Source organism: Narcine bancroftii, chromosome 7 (assembly GCF_036971445.1).
Source record: "Narcine bancroftii isolate sNarBan1 chromosome 7, sNarBan1.hap1, whole genome shotgun sequence".
In the NCBI taxonomy this organism is placed as follows: Eukaryota; Metazoa; Chordata; class Chondrichthyes; order Torpediniformes; family Narcinidae; genus Narcine; species Narcine bancroftii.
In genome coordinates, this window is record NC_091475.1 from 175,885,482 (window position 1) to 175,905,310 (window position 19,829).

Here is a 19,829-nt window from a genome sequence, read left to right on the forward strand (position 1 = left end):
GCCTCCTGCACATTCGTGTGGCCTCTCAACAGCCGCATATTGCCAAAATATGCAGCTTTACAAGCGGGGCAATTGGCCACCTGGAAGTGCCTTTTGCTACATCTAGGACACTGTTTGACCTGCTGAGCTTCTCCAGCATTTTGAGCTTTTTAAGGAATGTATCTTAATGAAATAGAGAAAGTTTAAAGTAGAAAACAGATATCACATTACTAAACAGCAGTTAATAAGGACAAATCTGGACTCGGTTTCTTTTGCCTGAACTTGGCATGGATTTGTTTCATTTTTGACTTTTGGATATCTGACAGCAACATTCAATTGAAAATAACTTTCCACTAATTTTTCAGTCCTGCCAATGCAAAGAAAACAGAAGTTTCATCTGTTTTATAATACAAATACCTGCAGTACTGTATATTGATTCCTTTCACTTCTACAAAACAAACATAAAATAATTTACCACATGTTAACTTTGGATAATTTTGCATTCTTTAAATAGTTATCACAGCAAGTTTCAGGCCATCATAATCATCGGCCTGTGGCGGTGCACATCTCTGACGGCAGGCGAACCAGCTCCACATGTTAGGGTCTCGGCAGCGGAGCAGCAGTGTCAAGATGGTGCCACCAGGACAGTCTTTTCCGCCAGCTGGGTCGGGTTAGCATGTGCATAGGGCAATGTCGTGACGTGGTTTCTGGCACGAGGGCGGGACTTACCCGTGGGCTTATAAGGCACAGTGCGGGAAGATTCAATAAGCAACTGGAGTGCAGATGAGCCCAATGAGTACTGATCTCGTTCTTTCGACTCCAATTAGCTGCCGCTACAGTGCAGCCAAATGTTACCAAAATTTCAAAAAAAGGTTTCCACTTATGGATTCAACAGACTATATTTGCAAACATGAATAAATGTTGTATCGTACCACACAAAATGTTCATGCATTGACCAAAATATGAATTTAGAAAACTGCAAATGATTGTAAATCTATTATAAAAATAAAGTTGAAGACTTCCCCTCTAATATGTCACAAAAACAAAATTTCCATGCAAGTTTATAACAAATTTTAGAATAATTCATGAATGAAACTATAAAAATTTCAGAAACTTGAAAGTTAACATTAAAAACCATGCTCAGTGAAGCTATGCAGTTAATAAAGATGGAAGATTGTTGCTATAGCAGCAGATTGCAAAGGCTACCATTTTCCACTTTGTTGCTCTTAGCAATGAGCATCTCAGATTCAAGTAGATAATGACAAATGATCCAAGGGTCAAGAGGAAAACCAACCCCACCCCCACCCACCAATCTCAAAAGACTGAAATCTTCACCAATCTCAAAAGACTGAAATCTTCACTGCAGATTTCCTTGGTAAGGTCATACTTTTAATTTCAATAGATTCAACGATTGAACTTCTGTACAATAGGTGTGTGTGTGTGTGTGTGTGTGTGTGTGTGTGTGTGTGTGTGTGTGTGGGTGTGTGTGTGTGTGTGTGGGGCAGTTCTAGAAAATTGCATTTACAACAATTAAAATGATGAAGGGGAAGAGAGGGTGAGAGAGATAGAGTGGGAAAGGCGATAGTGAAGGAAGAAGGAGGGGAGAATGAGGGGATAGAGGGAAAGGGGAGAGAGGGTGGGAGAGTGTGGGGGGAAAGGGGAAAAGGTGATAGGGGAGAGGGAGAGGTGGGAAGGGGTAGAGGTGGGAGTGGGGGCAGAAGGGTGAGAAGGGAGAGGGAAAGGGGAGAAGCAGAGGTTGGAAGGGGAAGATGCGGGAAAGGTGAGTGTGTGGGGGAGAAGGGAGATGTGGGAGAGATGGGGAAGGGGATGGGGAGACAGGGAGGGAGAAAGAGGGGAGAGAAGAGAGAGAGGGGGAGAGAGGTGAGAGGGGATGAGAGAGAACAGAGTGAGCCAGAGAGAGTGAGGGGAAAATTGAGAGAGGGAAAGAGGGGAGAGGAGGAAAGAGGGACAAGGAAGAAGGGGGGGGGGTTGGTGAATGGAATAGAATCTGTTCCAATGAGAAGGAGAAGGGATACAGAGGTAATGTTTAAAAAGCAATGGCCAGAATCAGAGGGAAAATGCGAAGGTGTTGTGGAAGATGGGATGCAGTGGTGGGAAATGGGAGAGAGCAGAGTTGTCTTGTTGACAACAAGTTGAACTGGTATGAGAGATGGAAAGTCAAGGTTTAATGGAATGGGAAGAGTGATGGGATTGTGATATAGGATGATACCAGACCACGGGTGTTTACAGGGTGAGAAAAATAGATTATTGTTAAGGAAAAAAGAGAGAAGTGAACTTTAAAATGCCGTGTCATTATTGAATAGGCTGCAAGTGGATTGAGATATTTTGCATTTTCCAAAGGATGTTAATATTTTGTTCAAGTCCATTTGTGGCTATCACAATGGGATCTCCCTTTTGTCAACCATTGGAAAATTATGCAAAAATATTCTCCTCAACGACCGTATTCACTATCCCCAGAGATCCTCCCTGAAGTGCAATGCAGATTCCACATATCAAGAGAAACAATACAGATGATTTTGTCATACATCATGGATCCAAGGATAGAGAGCATCAAGCTTCAAATTAATGCTTTGTCCTTTAATGAAGTGAATGAATGTCTAAGCCTTACACCGAACATCCTGAAATCTCCCAACCTGCATCTTTGCCACAACCAGTTGGACTGCTCACAGAAGAGCCGTTCTCCCTGTACCAGGCATAACGTGACAAATAAACTTAAAACTAAATGTGCTCTCTGCCACAATCCGAATGTACAACCACAGCACTCCAAACTAAATTCATTGGAACTGTACACTTCCATTTGAATCATTAGCGCGTTAATTCATCTGGTTTCTCAACATTTCCACAATCTGTAATGCGAGTAAATGCAATGCTGTCAATTTTATACAAAAGCTCATTTCAAATTCATAAAAATTATGCTGAGAGTTGGAATGCACATATCTGGCTACCCGAGGAACTGCATAGTTATGATAGTTGCAACATAAAAAAGACCATCCAGAGGTAACACAATAATAATGAGGCTGATTTTTTAAAGAATTACAAAATACATCTTGATAAACTCTTATTTTATTTTTTAAAAGGAACTTTATGAACTACAAAATACCTAATGGTTTGGAACAATAGACTTAATTATAGCAAAACGAGCCAACATTTCCTGTCATTTTGCACAATTAAAAACAGAAATCCATAAGTTGCTGCCAGGAATGTCTCCTATTTCACAGTTGCAGTACTTGTAGATGCTAACAGAACTGATGATTTGATTTATGTTTTCAACGTGCTTTTTTCTTGCTGTACCGTATTGGAGGTGTAACTAAATTATTACAGACAGATTGAGCTTTAATAATTGTTAAATACATTTCTGGCTCTGAAAACTCTTTATATGTGTGGAATTAAATTTCCTCAAAATAATTACTTTAGAATTCCATACAAGTTTTATGTTGATATTTCATCTACCATAGTCCCATGTGCAATCCAATCTTTATTTTGATCTCAGTAAAACATATATTAAAAAAATTACAGCTTTTTAAATTTGCTGTCAGAATTCTTCAAATTAAGATACTCATCTGCCAACGTAATGGCTTTCTTCCTTCTGGATGCACCAAATCTTCAACTGGAATCAGACAGAATTGTTCACTAGAAAAGGATATATCCCAGCCTTATAGCCAGTTTAGTATTTGTCAGCAGATTTCCTAAAAATTTCACACCAAGCACCATTTCTTCAACAATTTGCTGCAGAGATTCAGCAGGTCAAACATCATCAGTGGAAACCACCGAGATCCTCCAGCAGATTGTTGCTCCAGATTCCAGCATCTGTATTTCTTCACTAGAAAATCAGGATCAATTTAACATATAGTGAATCAATACTTACTGTTCGGATAAATTTTTCTGTACTGTTAAATTAATAAGAATCTTACTTGTTGCATATATCAGTGATCAGAAAGAGAAAATGTAATAGGACAAAAGATAGTCTTCATTAGCTCTTTGTTTCCACAAAATCTTCTGCCCCATCATGAACTTTCTTCTAATTTTAAATATTTATATAACTCAAATCTCACATTTGAAAACAGCTGTTAAAATTCCAAAGAAAAAACAAGACAACTCAGCAACTATTACCAAATAGTCTTCATAGACGTTCCATAAAAATAAATTTGTATTTATTTTTATGGAACATGAGGATCATTGTCAAGACAGCATTGTTGTCCCTGAGAAAGTGTTGGTACATTGCAGATTTTCAGATCAAAGTACCAAGTATTATAACCATAACCATATAACCATTTACGGTTGGAGGACAAACTAATTCGACCAAAGTGCCTCTGCTTTCTGGGAGCTTCATTATTTTTCTGCCTGCATCCATCCTGATAGAATCAACTAAAAGCTGATGCAACACCAAAAAAAAAATGGTGCAGCCTTGTTTAGCTCTGGATTGAGAGGTTTTCCACTTCCAATTGTTAAATGAGAATCTGCTACTGCTATCTGTGGTAGAGTGGAGAGTTCCAGATTTCACCCTATGGACCTACCTGGCCTATCACAAATACAGTAATTCCCCCCCCCCCCCCAAGTATCCAGCACCTATAGGGATTGTTTGATGATGGATGTGTGAATTTTTTTGTTGCTTGAGATTGCCTGTTCTGTGATTGGCGAACTAATTGCTGAATTTGTTACCTATTTCTTTTCTGGATTTTTTTTGCCGGTTGCTCGATTCCAGATAATGAGAATTTTACTGTATTCACTTTGTCTTAATCATCCCTTGAACTTGAGGACAAAGCCTCAAGATTCTGGGAAACAAATTTAAGACAGATAAGAAAGAACTGCTTCTCCCAAAGTGCAGTGAATCTGTGCAATTCTCTGCTCAAGGAAGCAGTACAAGCTGCCATATTAAATGTATTTAAGACACTGATTTTTAACTATCTGGAAAATTGAGAGTTATGGGGAAAAGACTGGTAAATGGAGCCGAGCCAATGTCCAGATCAGCCAGGATCTTATCTGATGGCAGAACTGGTTCGGCAGGTCAAATGGCCTACAACTCCCATTTTTTATGCTCTATCACAACCCATCCTTTCTGCACCTGAAAACTAACCAGCTTTCTCTCTTTCCCAGTTCTGACATAGGGTCTTTGCCCAAATGCTGCCTCTACTGCTAATCATTTGCAGCCTTTTATGTTTTAGTTACAGGATTTGGAACCAGGACTGGTGATATATTTCCCAATCTAACTAGTGTTCTGCTTGGAGGGGAACATGCAGCTGGTGGTGTTCCCCAGCACCCCACTGCCTTAGTTCTTTTTTGCTGTAAAGGTCTTGAATTTGAGCAATGTAGTTGGAGCTGCCTGAATGAGTAGTTGGTGCATGGTACAAACTGAAGCTAATATGCCTTGCTGGCAGAGGAAGAGAATACATATGCTGTGGATGAGGTGCCAAATAAGTAATTATTCTGCTGTATCCTTTGTAGTAGTGAGCTCCCTGAATGTGTTGGAACTGCACTCCTTCAGGTAAGCAGAAAATTCCATTCACTCACATTTCTGACTTGTGTCTTGCAGATGATGAAAATATTTTGAGAAGACTGCAGGAAATTTGTAAGGCTGGCTGACTTGAGTTTCTAGTTAATGGTGGCCCCAAGATGCGTGGTAAGGAATTCAGTGATAGTAATCCAGTAAAATGTCATGAAGAGACAGTTATTTTCTCTTTTTAGCTCGAGATAGTCACCAACTGTTATTTGTAAGATGCAGCTGTTATTTGTAAGATGCAGCTGTTATTTATCACCTATCAGTCAATGCTTGAGCATTCTCAGGATGCAAGGATGAACCACTTATTAATTGAATGGAACTGCACATTGCACAATCAGCTTGGTTTTTCCCCATCATTAAGTGAAAGTTATTTATGATGCAGTTGATGATGTTTGGGCCTATGACAAATTTCCAAAGAAATCCCGTTATGTAATACTGGGCCTGAGATGCTTGATCTTCATCAACCACAGCCATATTCATTTGTGTTGGTTGTTCCAAGTGCCATATCTATGGGATTTTTGGTTACAGCATTATTAGCAAATATTCCAAGGTGGAACAATGAACAAAATATCTTTCACTGAAGGCCGTAACCCTCACTAAAATTGCTGTGTCTAGATACAACAATTCATCCAGAGCTAGACCATAGGATGAAAACTGGTTGTTGATACTACCCTTACATACATGATGTTGCATATAATATCTATCTATGTAGTACTATAATGTTGCAAATAGATAGCAATGGTTATTCTAATAATTAGAATACCTTGAACATAATCCTGGATTCTCCAACTAAATAAGCAAGACATTTTTATCTCAATGACACGTGCTGATTGGAAATCAGATAACCTACTTTTCTCCTGATTTGATTTGTCTACATTTAGAACATCTCAGAACACTAGCCATTTCTTCATTGGATATGCAGCTTAAGCCCCTTTCACACTTGCATCCCACTAAATTGGCTGTTCAGTGTCCCAGGATAGGAATGGGGGGGGTGCGGGTTTGGCTTTACACACTTGACCACTGAACACTTTCAAGGACCCATCCCCGGGGTTAGGACTCTTCTACCTTCTACTGGTGATGTCAACGCATCGAGTGATGGTGAACCTGCCCCAAATCCTGATCAATGTATTATGATCTTATATTTGAACAAAATTTATCATGCCTAATTATAATGTAATTAAGCTTTATGTACAGCACAGTATGAGCCTTCAGTCCCTGTTGTTGTGCCGACCTATATAAACCTTTATAAAGGGACCATGGGAAAGTGAGAGCAATAAATAGTAATAGCGGACAATTTTTAAACAGGGTGGTAAAATTGGTGACGCTTTAGCTCACAATTTATATAGCGTGGGAAAGTTTGTAGCACTATCTCGTACAATTTAAACAGCGTGGGAAAGTTGGTAGCACTATAGCGTACAATTTATAAATACCGTGGGAAAAAGCGATGGTGGATCTGCCTTCCAAGAATTCCATGCAGCAGAGAAAGGGCTGTATGTCCAGCTGCATGCATGGAGCATTCATAGAGGGGTTTCTCTGCCGCACAGTATTCTGGGAAGTCAGGTCCATTATTAATATTTTCCCCCAGTCTTTATAAATTGTGCTCTATAGCGCTACCAATTTTCCCACGCTGTTTAAAAATTGTCCACTATTGTTATTTCTTGCTATTTTGTCTCTCTCTCTCACTGCAACTTTCCCAAGGCAAAGTTTACACCTTCATTTTAATCTTTTCTTCCTGCACTCATGCAAAAACTTGGATCATTTCCATCCCACAATCCAATTAGCCCTTTCACACTTGCCTGATTGCCACGCTGGCATCTGCAGACGCTAGGGATTGTACTAGGCGTTGAGCTGATTTTGCTTTCACACTAGACACTTTAAAGGCCGATTGGCGTTGGATTCCTGGGATCACTTGCAAGTGTGAAAGGGCCTAAAAACCCTTGAGGTTCAATTCTCTCAATTTAGAAATCCTGTAATTCCCAGCAGTTTCTATCTATGAACGAACACATCAGAGTTCTTCACTCTAGTTGCCGTGCTCCGGCCCTACCACTCTTGTTTTTGCTGTATACATGGCTTCACTCTCCAGTCTCCACAATGCTCAATTTATCAGAATGGAAATACACCACTCTAAACATCAGAACTGGACTCTAGCCATATAAGCAATGCAATGGTTTAGTTTACTAGAATATCTTACTTTGATCAACAAAGCATTTTGGAAATGGACCAACTCAGTAACCATGACATTCATCTGAAAAAGCAACTTTTATTTTGCTTATCCAGTTGGAACGCAACACAACTACAACACTCAAAACTCATTTGTTAATTCTATGGTAACTATGTCTTATTAAACTGAAATACTGTTGTTGTTGGCTTAAATGAAACTTTATGAAGCACACACATTCCAGGTGGCTATAACTACATTTGTTTTCCTTCTAGTTCAATTTCTTCTTTCCTGCCAGGGTTAGTACAGGTCAAGAGTTAAAAAGTACTAGCAGCTCATCTGTATTTTTGATAATAAAATTAAAGGAACTCTACAAAACAAACAAACAAAAAAGGGCTCCCAATTTATATTCATTCTTCAAAAGTTAATGTCTTTCCTTTCCAGCTGCGCAGCGATGATCAAAGGAAGTTTTGAAAACGGAGTCCCTGGAACAATACTAAATTAAACATGTGTAGCGTCTGCTATGGCAAGTGCTATGGAATATAGAGACATCCACATGGTGTGAGGGTGAACCAGTAACTGACTTTATTATTTTAATTCCTTGCGCTGTGCATAAGGGAACACACATTTCCAGTGACGCGTGTGCCAGATTCCAAAAGCGGGGAGTTCCCCGAGGGAAAATGTGGCTTCAACAGCGGGCTTCTCCTCGGGAGTGAAGTGGGACCCACGCCATCTTGAGTCGGCCAACTATGTCAGTGATTTGGCCCATCTAACCGCGCAGCCCCCCCACCAGTATCACGACCGTCCTCTGAGCAGGTTGCTGTACAGTCTCTGGGTAGTCAGCTTCTGCGTCTGACCTGGGGGGTCCAGGGCCGGCAAGTCTGAGTCTAGGTACGCTGCCTTGAGGCAGTCGATTGTGAATCTGTCCTGTCGACCACCAATGTCCAGTGTAAACATGACAGAGTATCTCTGCAACACCTTGAGTGGTCCTTCGTAGGGACACTGTAGGGGTGTTTCTTCTTGTCCTCTCCGCATGAAGACGAGGTCGGTGGACTTTAGGTCCGCGGGGATGTGGCAGGGTGGAAACCCAAGTCAACCTCTGGAGGACATTTAGGGCGCTGGGCTGTGGGCCAGGGAGGTTGAAGCGAATGTCCTGGAAATGTTAAGTGGGAAACCGTACCCCATCTCGGTGGATGAGGCTAGTAGATCTTCCTTCAGTGCTGTACAGATGCCCATGGGAGCTCGCCCACTCAATTTGGGCCTTGTAGTCAACCAGGCCATTTACCTGAGAGGGGTAGGCCGTAGTGTGGTGTAACTGGCTGCCGCGGAACTTAGTTAGGTTAGCCCAGAGCGAGGAAGTGAACTGTGCCCCTCAGTCCGAGGTAATGTGGGTCAGGACTCTGAAGTGTGCAACCCACGTGGATAAAAAGGCTCTGGCGCATGTCTCTGTGTTGCACGTGGGTAGGGGTATGGCTTCCAGCCAACAGGTAAAACGGTCGATTGTCGTGAACAGATACTGCATACCCAGGCTCACAGGGAGTGGGCTGACAATGTCTACGTGCACACGCTCAAACCAGTGCTGTGCCACCTCGAAAGTCTGGAGTGGGGCTTTGACACTGCAAACAGATTTTAGCCTACAGGGTCACGTCTCGGCAGAGGTCATGCCACACGAACTTGCTGGACAACAGGCGGACCGTGGATGTTATGGAGGGGTGGGACAGGCCGTGGATCTGGTTGACAACCCACCATCGCCAGGTCGCAAGTAGGATGGGTCTGGGGAAGCCTGTGGATACGTCGCATAATAGGGACGGGCCTTCTGGCGAGGGGCAGAAGTCACTGACCTTCAGGCTGGTGATGGCAGTCCAGTAGGTCTGGACATCTGCATCCTCTGCCTGGTTCTTGGCAACATCGTTCCCCTGAGGTTGCAGCAATCATGGGTCTGGATAACGCGTCAGCCACTACGTTGGACTTGCCTGCAATGTGGTGAATGTCCTTGGTGTACTCCGAGATGTGGGAGAGGTGATGCTGTTGCCTTGCTGACTATGAGTCTGAGACCTTGCTAAGTGGTGTATGGTCTGTGTAGGTGGAGAAAACCCTTCCCTCTATCATATCAGAAGTGTCGCATCGCCAGGTACAGGGCCAACAGCTTAAGGTTGAACGTGCTGTATTTGAGCTCTGGTGTCCAGAGGTGTTTGCTCAAGAAGGCAAGGGAGCACTAGTGCTCATTGACCCACTGCTCCAGCACTGCACCCATTGCTTTGTCCGATACATCTGTTGTAAGGGCCACGGGGGAGATTGAGTCTGCATGTGCCAGGATTGTGGCCTGCACCGGTGCTGCTTTCGTGGTCTGGAATGCTTCTGTGGTGTCCAACGTCCACTGGGGCGTCTCGTTGCCGAGTTTGATGAGGTCTAACAGGGGCTGCATGAGGGCCCCTGGTAGGAAGTTTACCATCCCCAGGAACTCCTGCAGGCCTTTGATTGTACTCAGCTTGGGAAAGTTCTGGATGGCCTCTACTTTGTCCAGCAGTGGTGTGGCTCCCTTTGGTATCCAAGAAAGTCGACTGTCTCTAGGCCAAACTGGAACTTGGCTGGGTTCACCATGATTCCGAACTGCTGCAGCCTGTCGAAAAGGCAGGTCAGGTGCGTCCTGGTGTCAGGGCTGGCGGTGAGAATGTTGTTCAGGTAGACGAAGATCAAGTCAAAGTACCTACCGACCATTTCCATCAGTCGCTGGAACGTCTGGACTGTGTTCTTCAATCTGAAGGGCATCCTTAGGACCTCGAAAAGGCCGAAGGATGTGATGATGGCCGTTTTCAGGACGTCACTGGGATGCACCGGACTCTGGTAGTACCCTTTGATGAAGTCTACCTTGGAAAAGATTCAGCAGCCTTAGAGCTTCGTGGCAAAGTCCTGGGCACATAGGATAGGGTAACTGTCTGGACTGTCGTGTCATTCAGCTGTCTGTAGTCACCGCATAGGCACCACCCGCCAGAGTTCTTCTCTATCATGTGGAGTGGGGAGGCCCAAGGGCTGTTTGAACAGCGGACGATCCTCAGCTCCTCCAAGGCGAACTTGGCCTTGGCTTGGTGGAGTTTGTCTTGTGGGAGGTGCCGGGCCCGTGTATGCACTGGAGGCCCAGTGGTCTCGATGTGGTGCTCCACACCACGTGGTGGCTTAGTGATGTGAAAATTTGGCATCAGCAGGGTCGGGTACTTGGCCAGTAGGCAGGCAAAGCGTGGATTTCTAATGGTAGAAAAGGGTGCTGCCGCAGGGTGAGGGGGAACAACTGAAAAGTGGTAGTGTTCAGCAAACGGCATCTTGCCACGTCCACCAAACGTTCACGTGCCCGGAGGAAATCTGATCCTGGTAGGGCCTGTCCCACGGCCATGATTGTGCACTCCCACTGGAAAACAGTGTCTGCGGCATGGATTGTGACCAGGTGGGTTCCATAGCTTGGGAAGGAGGAACCATTAGCCGCTTGCAGTGAGATGCCTTTAAGGTTGAGCTTGGTCTCGGTGGGGCGATGCTTATCTCTGCGCCTGTGTCGACTAGGAAGTCCCTCTTCATTCATTGTCCCTGAGGTAGAGTAGATCTATAAGAGCGTCAACTGCCGAGACCACTATCGGCAGTCATCCTGGCCTTTTCCAGTTGCCGTGTTTGGTTTGGTGGTGGGGTAGGAGGACTGGGGCAGGTGCACTGCTGTGCGTTTTGGCCCCATCTGCGGTGATAGAAACAGTGTTCATTTTGTTTCTCTGGGTGTTTGTCATGTTGTGGTTGTGCCACGGCCACTGCTGGCAGGGGGGGGGGTAGGGGGGGCGGGAATGGCCAGTGGGATTGTTGAGTCGCTGGTGCCAGTGGCATAGATGGTCTACACGTGGATGAACCTCTGCTGTGGGGTGTGGAAAAGTCTGTCTGCCTCCTTGACTCAAATCCATGTTGGAAACTGCTAAGGAGATGTGTACCAGCAGCTTGGAAAGGAACAGTGGCTTGAAAAGGAAACAGTCTATGTATCCGGCTGCCAAGGCCACCATTTTGTGCATGAGCTCATAGGGGTTCCTATCGCCCAGGCCCTGCATATTGAGGATGTGAACGATCCACTTGTGCCGGCTGAGTTCCAGGGAATTGAGGAGGAAATGCTGGAATTGTTCGTACTTAGACTCCGTGGGAGGGTTTTCCACGAAGGTGTTTACTTTGGCGCAGTGGCAGTGTCCAGAGAGCTGACAACGTGCCAGAACTTGGTCTCCTCTGAGACAATGCCTCTGATGTGAAACTGTGATTTGGCCAGTTGCAGCCAACTTCTGGGCTGGTTTGCCCAGAAGGGCAGCAAATGCACACCCACCGCAGCCGCTGCGACTCTATTGGTAGCACCATCCTGCATCCTGTCGCGTTCGATGAGGGTTCCAAAAACGATGGAACCATCAGGGTCACCACTGTAGTGTCTGCTATGGCAGAGCTAAGGAATAAAGAGACGTCCACACAGTGTGAGGGTGAACAAGTAACTTTATTATTTTAATTCCTCACACTGCGCACAAGGGAACACACACTTCCTGTGACGTGTGCGCCGGTTTCCAGAAGTGACATCAGCACCTCACGACGTCACTCCCTGGCAGGCAGTTTGCCACCCAGAAGTGGTGAGTTCCCCTGGGCAACATATGGGCTTCTCCTTAGGAGTGAAGGGGAGCCGTGCTATCTTGAGTTGACCGACTGGGGCGGTGTTTCGGCCTATCTAATTGTGCAGTTGCATGGCGCACTACACATAATTAAATAACTTGCACTTATGCAAACCATTTCACAATTTTAGAACATCATAATGCACTTAACAGGCAATTAAGTGTCTTGAAGTATAATCACTGACATAAAACACTTTACACAGCAAGACCTCGCAAATACTAACACAATAATCCAGTAATCCGTTTCAGACACAGTATTTAAATAAATGTTGGACATAGAAATAGAAGAGTTTTTCCAACACAATATAAAGATAGATCAACGAGGAAAGGAGGTTTACTGGATTTCTCGGAGCACGTAGCTGGTCTACATAACTCCGCATATATCAGAGTCATGGAAGATCATGGATAGACCAGAAATAAAGGTCTTAAATTGGGGGAAGAGCAATTTTATTAAAGGAAAAGATAAACTGGGAACATCCACTTGTAGGCAAGTCTACATCTGCACAGTGGGACACACTTAAAAGGAGAAATAACAAGATATCATGGTCACCATATTGTTATAATGGTAACAAGTATAGAGAACCTTGTACTTGTTATTGTCAAGGGATATTGAGAGTTAAAGAAAGATAAAGCATATTACAGGTATATGGATCAAATGACTGGAGAGGACCGTTTGGAGAAAATGAAAATGTAAAGAAGGGTCACAAAATATCACTGACAGGCAGGATTAAGGCAAATTCAGAGGTATTCCACAGGTATATCGAGGACAAAAGAATAACTAAGGTAAGAGTAAGGGCCATTAGAGACAACAGGGCAATGTGTGTGGAGCCAGAGGTAAGAGGCCAAGTACTAATGAATACTTTTCATCATTATTCACAAAGGAAATGGACTTGTAATTGCAGTAGTCAGTGAGGGGCATTGCAGGGGGTGGTGGAGGCTGTTACAATAGGGACATTCAAAAATATCTTAGACAAGTACATGGATGTAACAAAAATAAAGGGATATGAGAATGAGGTAGGGAAAAACTAGATTGTTGAGAATTCAGCAAACTAATGGGCCTACATTTTACTGTAATGTTCTATGAAGGGGAAATTCTGAAGCAAGGCTCCATAAATCAAAGGTTCAAAGTTTCCTTTTATTGTCACATAATAATGCATAAAAATGCAATGTAGTATGCATGATATATTTCAAATTCTGTCTGGCATAAGCCAAAGAGTTACCATGAGCATTGCCTGGCACCTCTAACAATGAGAAAGAGAAGCAAAATAGAGCCCTCTCGGAACAAATGAGTGACAGCAGATTCTCCTCCAGTGCCATCTGCAGCCACACAGACTCCAGATCCAAGCCTCTGGTACAATCAAGAAGCCTTCGGCACCTGAGACCCTGAGGGAGCCCTTCTTGCCCTCAGCACCCTCTTGAATCCTGGTTCCGAAAGCTGGTTCCCATGAGCCACCCTCCAACAGCCCGCAGCCTGTGTGGGTCCTTCAGCTGCTGACCCCCTCGCTGGTCTGCTGCCACCTTTCGTGTTGGGTTGACTTCCAGACCTCCTTTTGAATGGGGGGGGGGGGGGTTCTCCCAGTTTCTGGTGTCCTGTGCCAGTCTGCGGCTCTCTCAACTCCGCATCCCCTCACGGTACGCTACTCAGCAGACAGCACCATCTGAGGCACAGATCTCTGTGATCACATGATTAAAAAAAAAGTTTGCCTCTCTAACAGGCTATTTAAAGCCTATATGGAGCTGTCAGCATCATGACCAGGCAGTAGGCCCCTATGGAGCAGTGCTGTGTCTTCACTCCCCAGCTCTCCTGGGTCTGCACCAGGGGCAGCACTGCTGTTACAAACAGAAAGGGTTCCAGCACTGATCTCTGGGGAACATCACTCGTCAAGCCATCTAAATACGAAAATAACCTTCTACCATGGAGGCTGGAACAATAGGGGCATTTAAGAGACTCTTAGACGCATGGATGAAAGAAAAAGTGGAGCGTTATGACGTAGGGAAGGTTTAGGTTTTTTTGGGTATATATAAGTTGGCACAACATTGTGGGCTGAAGGGCCTGTACTTTGGTGTAATGTTTTTATGTTCTATGTTCTAATATGTGATTATTATACGCTGTGTATTATGTATGTGCACCATGTTTTGAGAAACACTGTTTTGTCTGGTTGCAAATGCCAGATTATAATAAAATTGAACTTGATGGCAAGGTCCTAAGGCATATTAAGAAACAGAGGCACTCAGATATCAAAGTCCAACGATTCTTGAAGAAAAGTGCTGACCTTCATTAGCCAGGACAATAAATCCAAGAACAGGGAAATTATGCTCCAACTTTATAATCACTGGTCAGACTCCAGCTGGATTACTGCATGCAGTTCTGGTCACCACACGACAGAAAAATGTGATAGTGTAGCAAGCATGCTAACTGAGTGAAAGAACAAGGCCAGTAGTCAGTGGGCTCGTTGGAATTCGTGAGCTTTATTTTTTTCTAGCATGCTACCGATTTTAAGGCATTTGAAGCTTCTGCACTGGAAACTACATCATCGTGACATGAGCGCATGCGGGCCCCAAGCTTCTACCGGAAAAGACCAGGTCTGCTGAACTGGCGGATGTCCTCCGCTTTGTTTCGTGGAGGAAATCAAAGATTCAAGTCTCGACAAAGTAGGTAAAATCATCTCTCTACCATAATGATCTTTTATCAAATATCTAAGCTGATAATACACAAACAAAGAATTTACAGGTATATCAAATCTTTCTCTTAATTGATTAAAGAAATTGCCCCTCTACGAAACAATCTTGTATTGTCTTTATACCTTAAGAATCGCAAATCTTTAAATGATGATTAAACATTGAAAAAGGAATAAGCTGATTATTATACAATGGAGTTAAAATTGATCATTTATCTTTTGACCCTAACACCCTATTTTTTTAAATTCAAATCTTTAACAAATGTTTCAATAATCGGCATATCATATTGCTGTAACAAAATCAAATTCCAACGAAATATAAATTCATGCATCTCAATCCGAGAAATACACGCTATCTCCACTTTAGCCCAGCTAGGAGGCTGATCTAAATCCATCAATCTACTAACAAACTTCAACTGGGCCGCTTCATAACAGTTTTGAAAATGTGGTAATTGTAATCCACCCAATGCATACTTCCATGTAAGTCGATGAAACGCCACTCAAGCTAATTTACCTTTCCATAAAAACTCTCGCACTGCTTTATTCAAATCTTGAAAAAAGTCCTTAGAAAGTAAACAAGGTATTGACTGAAATAAATATTGAATTTGAGGAAAAATATTCATTTTAATACAATTAACCTGACCAATCAAAGTTAATGGAAGATCTTTCCACTTAATCAAATCTGCTTTAATCTGTCTTAATACAAGTACATAATTTAATTGATATAATGATTGATAATTAGTATCCATAAACACACCTAAATATTTAATTTTAATTGTTCACCTTAATCTTGTAATAGTTTTAAATTCAGAATAATCTCCCACTCCAACTGGTAAAATTAACTTTATATCCCGATAATTCTCCAAATTTCAACAAACACTCTTGCAATTGTTTCAATGACCATTCCGGTTCTGTCAAATATACCAACACATCATCTGCAAATAAATTAATTTTATATTCTTCATTCTTAACCCTCATCCCTCTAATTTCTTCATCTTGTCTAATACCGAGCTGATGGTTCAATAACCAATGCAAATAAGGCTGGTGACAATGGGCAGCCCTGTCGAGTTGAATGAGTCGATTTAAATGGTGAAGAAATCTGTCCATTTGTCACCACCCTAGCAATCAGGTTTGTATATAAAGCATTAACCCAACCAATTAAAAAAAGGGCCGAATTTAAATTTCTCTAACACTTTAAATAAAAAAAATCCCACTCAACCCTATGCTTTCGATATGTGTTGACCAAAGTAATTAATCGAAATATATTGTCTGATGCATTTCTATTCTTAATAAAACCTGTTTGATCAATATGTACCAATTTGGGTAAATATTTAGCAAGTCTATTCGCTAATACTTTTGCTATAATTTTATAATCCACATTTAATAAAGAAATAGAGATCCATTAAAAGTGTCTTCATATAGACTTATCTTTTTTTGGAATGACAGTTATTAAAGCACTTGAACATGATTCTGATAACTTTAGTAACTTGATTCAACACTTTTCCAAATTCATTAGAAAAATCATCATAAAAGAGTTTATAAAATTCTACAGGGAAACCATCATCCCCTGGGGACTTTTCATTAGGCATTTCCTGAATAGCTTTCTTAATTTCAAAATCCATAAATGGAGATTCCAATTCCTGAACATCATTTCCATCTAATTCCATCAAATAGGAATCAATAGAACCATTATCATGTTTCCCCTCAGAAGTATATAATTTTGAATAAAACTGGTCATTAATTTTCTGAGGTTTGTAAGTAACTTTTGAATTCTTCTTAACAGCATTAAGTCTGAGATGTCTGTTTAGCTTTCAATTGCCAAGTAAGTACCTTATGAGCTCTTTCCTCCAACTCATAATAATGTTGTTTAGATTGATTAATTAAGCTCTCAAACTGATAAGTTTGTAAAGTATTATAACATGCAACTTTAAAAAAAATCTTCTGTTACACCTTTCTGAAAATCTTTCTCTAACTCAGCAATCTTATTTTCTAACTCTAAACTTTCTGCCATATATTGTTTCTTAACTTTGGTAAAATAACTAATAATCTGCCCCCTCAAATAAGCTTTTAAAGCATCCCATATTACAAAATGACTATCCACAGAATTAACATTTTCAGTCAAAAATAAAGAAATATGCACTTTAACAAAAGTAACAAACTTTTTTTCAATAACATTGCATTAAACCTTCATCTAAACGACGGACATACTACCTCCGAACTTTCACAAGAAAAAAGTAATAATGAATGATCTGATATAACTCTACTTTTATATTCAGCTCGTAATACTCTACCTTGTAAATGTGCTGATACAAAAAATAAATCAATTCTAGAAAACGAATCATGTCTTGAAGAATAAAAAGAGAAATCTTTCTCTGTTGGATTAACTTTTCTCCAAATGTCCACCAAACTTAAATCTTTCATTAATTTGTGTTGCCATCTTTGATTTCCTTATATTTTTTGGATTTCTGTCCAATAAAGGGTCGAGAACACAATTAAAATCACCACCAACTAAAACATTTTCATTAGTTTGAGTTAACAATAAAATAGCTTCTGAAATAAACTGGTCATCATCTATATTAGGGGCATAAAGATTCAGCAAAGTCCAAGATTCAGCAAAAAATTTGCAGTTCACTCTTAATACTCTGCCAGCATACCCCTCTGAAGATTCTAATTCAAATGGTAAATTTTTATGAATCAAAATCGCTACTCTTCTTGCCTTAGAATTAAAAGAAGAAAAAACATGACCAACCCAATCTCTTTTCAATTTCAAATGTTCTTTTCCAGTCAAATGTGTTTCTTGTTAAAAAAAAAAGCAATATCAATTTTCATTTTTTTTAATATAAGCCAATATTCTCTTTCTCTTAATTGGATTATTTAATCCCTGAACATTAAAAGTTGCAAAATTTAATTTAGGCATCCTTTTTAACAATTAACATATTTACACACTATAAAATAATGCTCCCCTCTATAATTCTTTGAAAAAAAAACCCTAAAAAAAACACAAAAAAAAAACCACCCAAAGGTAGTAATACCCTAAAAATCTGGGTGTGGTAAACCCACTAGCGGCAGATGACTGTCAAAGTTTTCAGTGTCATCCACCACCCCCCCAGCCAGATACATATTTATTATTTAATTAAACACAATAAAACATAGTCCATATATTCAGCCCAATGATTCCATGCCCAATGACTGCTCCAGATCTTCAACATCAGGAAGACTTTGTGTCAAATCTTCTTTCTTTCCATACCCATTTCCATTTCCATTTACCCTCCTCTTAGGAGACAATGGAGGAGAACGCCCATTTATTCGCAGTTCCGGCAAAGAATTAGCAAAAACCAAAGCATCATGATCATTCTCAAAGAATTGAGATTGAAAGTTTCCATAAAAAACCTTAAAAATTGCAGGATAATGAAAAGCAAACTTATAGCCTTTTCGCCACAAAACATCTTTGGCCATATTAAATTCTCATCGTCTTCTAATAAACTCTTGGCTGAAATCGACATAAAAAAAACTGTTATTTTGAACCATTAATGGAGACTGATTCTGCCGTGCTTTCTGTACCGCCATACGTAGAATCATTTCTCTATCTTGGTATTTTAAACAACGAACCAAGACTGCTCTCAGTGTTTGTCCTGGAAGTGGTTTTCTTCTCAGAGCTCTAGGAGTCTGATCCAATACCAAAACTTCAGGTAAAAACTCTTTACCCAGCACCTCTGGGATCTAATGCTTAAAATTTTTTATAGGATCGGAACCTTCAATGTCCTCTGGAAGACCAATTATTTTCACATTATTCCTTCGGCTTTGATTTTCCAATGATTCAATCTTCTTCAATAAATCTCTTTTTTGAATCCCCCAATCTACAAAAGAATCTTCCACTTTTTCCTCTATTACATTCCACCTGGTTTTGACACTCAGAAAAGGCTGTTTCAATTTTCTTAAAATTATCTTGCAGTTTCAACTGATTTTATACATCTATTAATATCACTCTTAACTATTGTCATTTCCTGTTTCACAGTTGACATTTCATCACACAGGGTATTCAGTTTTATTTTCATCTCCATAAATCCTTGATTCACCTGGGTTGATATTTGTTTTGACATATTGTGCATTTGACAAGCAATCCCTTCAAAAATAGTAAACACTGAATCCATTCCAGATTCCACCTCCACTTTTTGAGGTCTACCTCCTTTAACTACAGGCTCCTCCTCCTGGACAAATTCCAATAAGGTAAGTTCCTCTTCTTCCTCAGTCATCGTAGATCCTTTAACTGAATGGCTGCAGATCTGGACACCCGACGCTGGCACCCTGAACTCATCAGGACGTCGGTGTTCGGGCTCCCCCACAGCCCATACTTTGTCGAGCAATTCTCGGACCCGGGATGCCTCATGCAAGCCAGACAAAGCCGCCGGTCTCGCAGGAGTGTCCTCCAACGCTACACTGCACGCTCCCAGGCCATCCAGCGAGGTCGTGGGTCCCCTTGTCGGCCATGCCACCCGCGCGCACGGCCTCACGTGAACACGGTCGGCAACGGCTGAGCTCACCAAAGTGCCGGCACAATCTTGCGGAGGCAGAATCGGTGCCGAGGTCAAACTTGAACGGACTGCTCTGAGGCTTGGAGACTCCCAATGACGATTCCGTGGATTCAGGTATGCAGGTAGGCCTCAATTCTTCTGCACTTTTGTATGGTAATTTTTTTCTGAAGTTGAGGTTTAAATTTGATGCCATCATAAATCACTATTATTTAAACAGCTACAAATATTATTTTTAACCACTTTTATGCTTTTTTAAAACTGGGTATATAGTAATCCAGCTGGGGAAAGGTGGAG

At 41.6% G+C, this 19,829-nt stretch overlaps 2 protein-coding genes across 5 annotated transcripts in view; one reads left to right on the top strand and one right to left on the bottom strand.

Moving 5' to 3' along the window:
• LOC138739419 (mitochondrial intermediate peptidase-like) overlaps window positions 1-19,829 on the bottom strand; it is a 128,229-nt gene that overhangs the window by 16,148 nt on the left and 92,252 nt on the right. Inside the window, exon 19 of one of the 4 annotated variants that reach the window (XR_011342228.1) lies at window positions 17,295-17,468. The exons of 1 other annotated variant lie outside the window; for it this stretch is intronic. Coding sequence is in view for 2 of the 3 variants with exons in the window: in XM_069891407.1 (XP_069747508.1) it covers window positions 3,696-3,820 (125 nt within the window). In the remaining variant the exon portion in view is untranslated. 2 more of the 4 variants (XM_069891410.1, XM_069891407.1) reach the window with 2 other exon arrangements.
• Window positions 19,270-19,829, top strand: part of LOC138739420 (putative nuclease HARBI1) — a 53,132-nt gene continuing 52,572 nt past the window's right edge. The window contains exon 1 of the mRNA XM_069891412.1: window positions 19,270-19,657. Coding sequence (XP_069747513.1) covers window positions 19,652-19,657 — 6 coding nt within the window. The 5' untranslated portion in view covers window positions 19,270-19,651. The remainder of the gene's footprint in view (window positions 19,658-19,829) is intronic.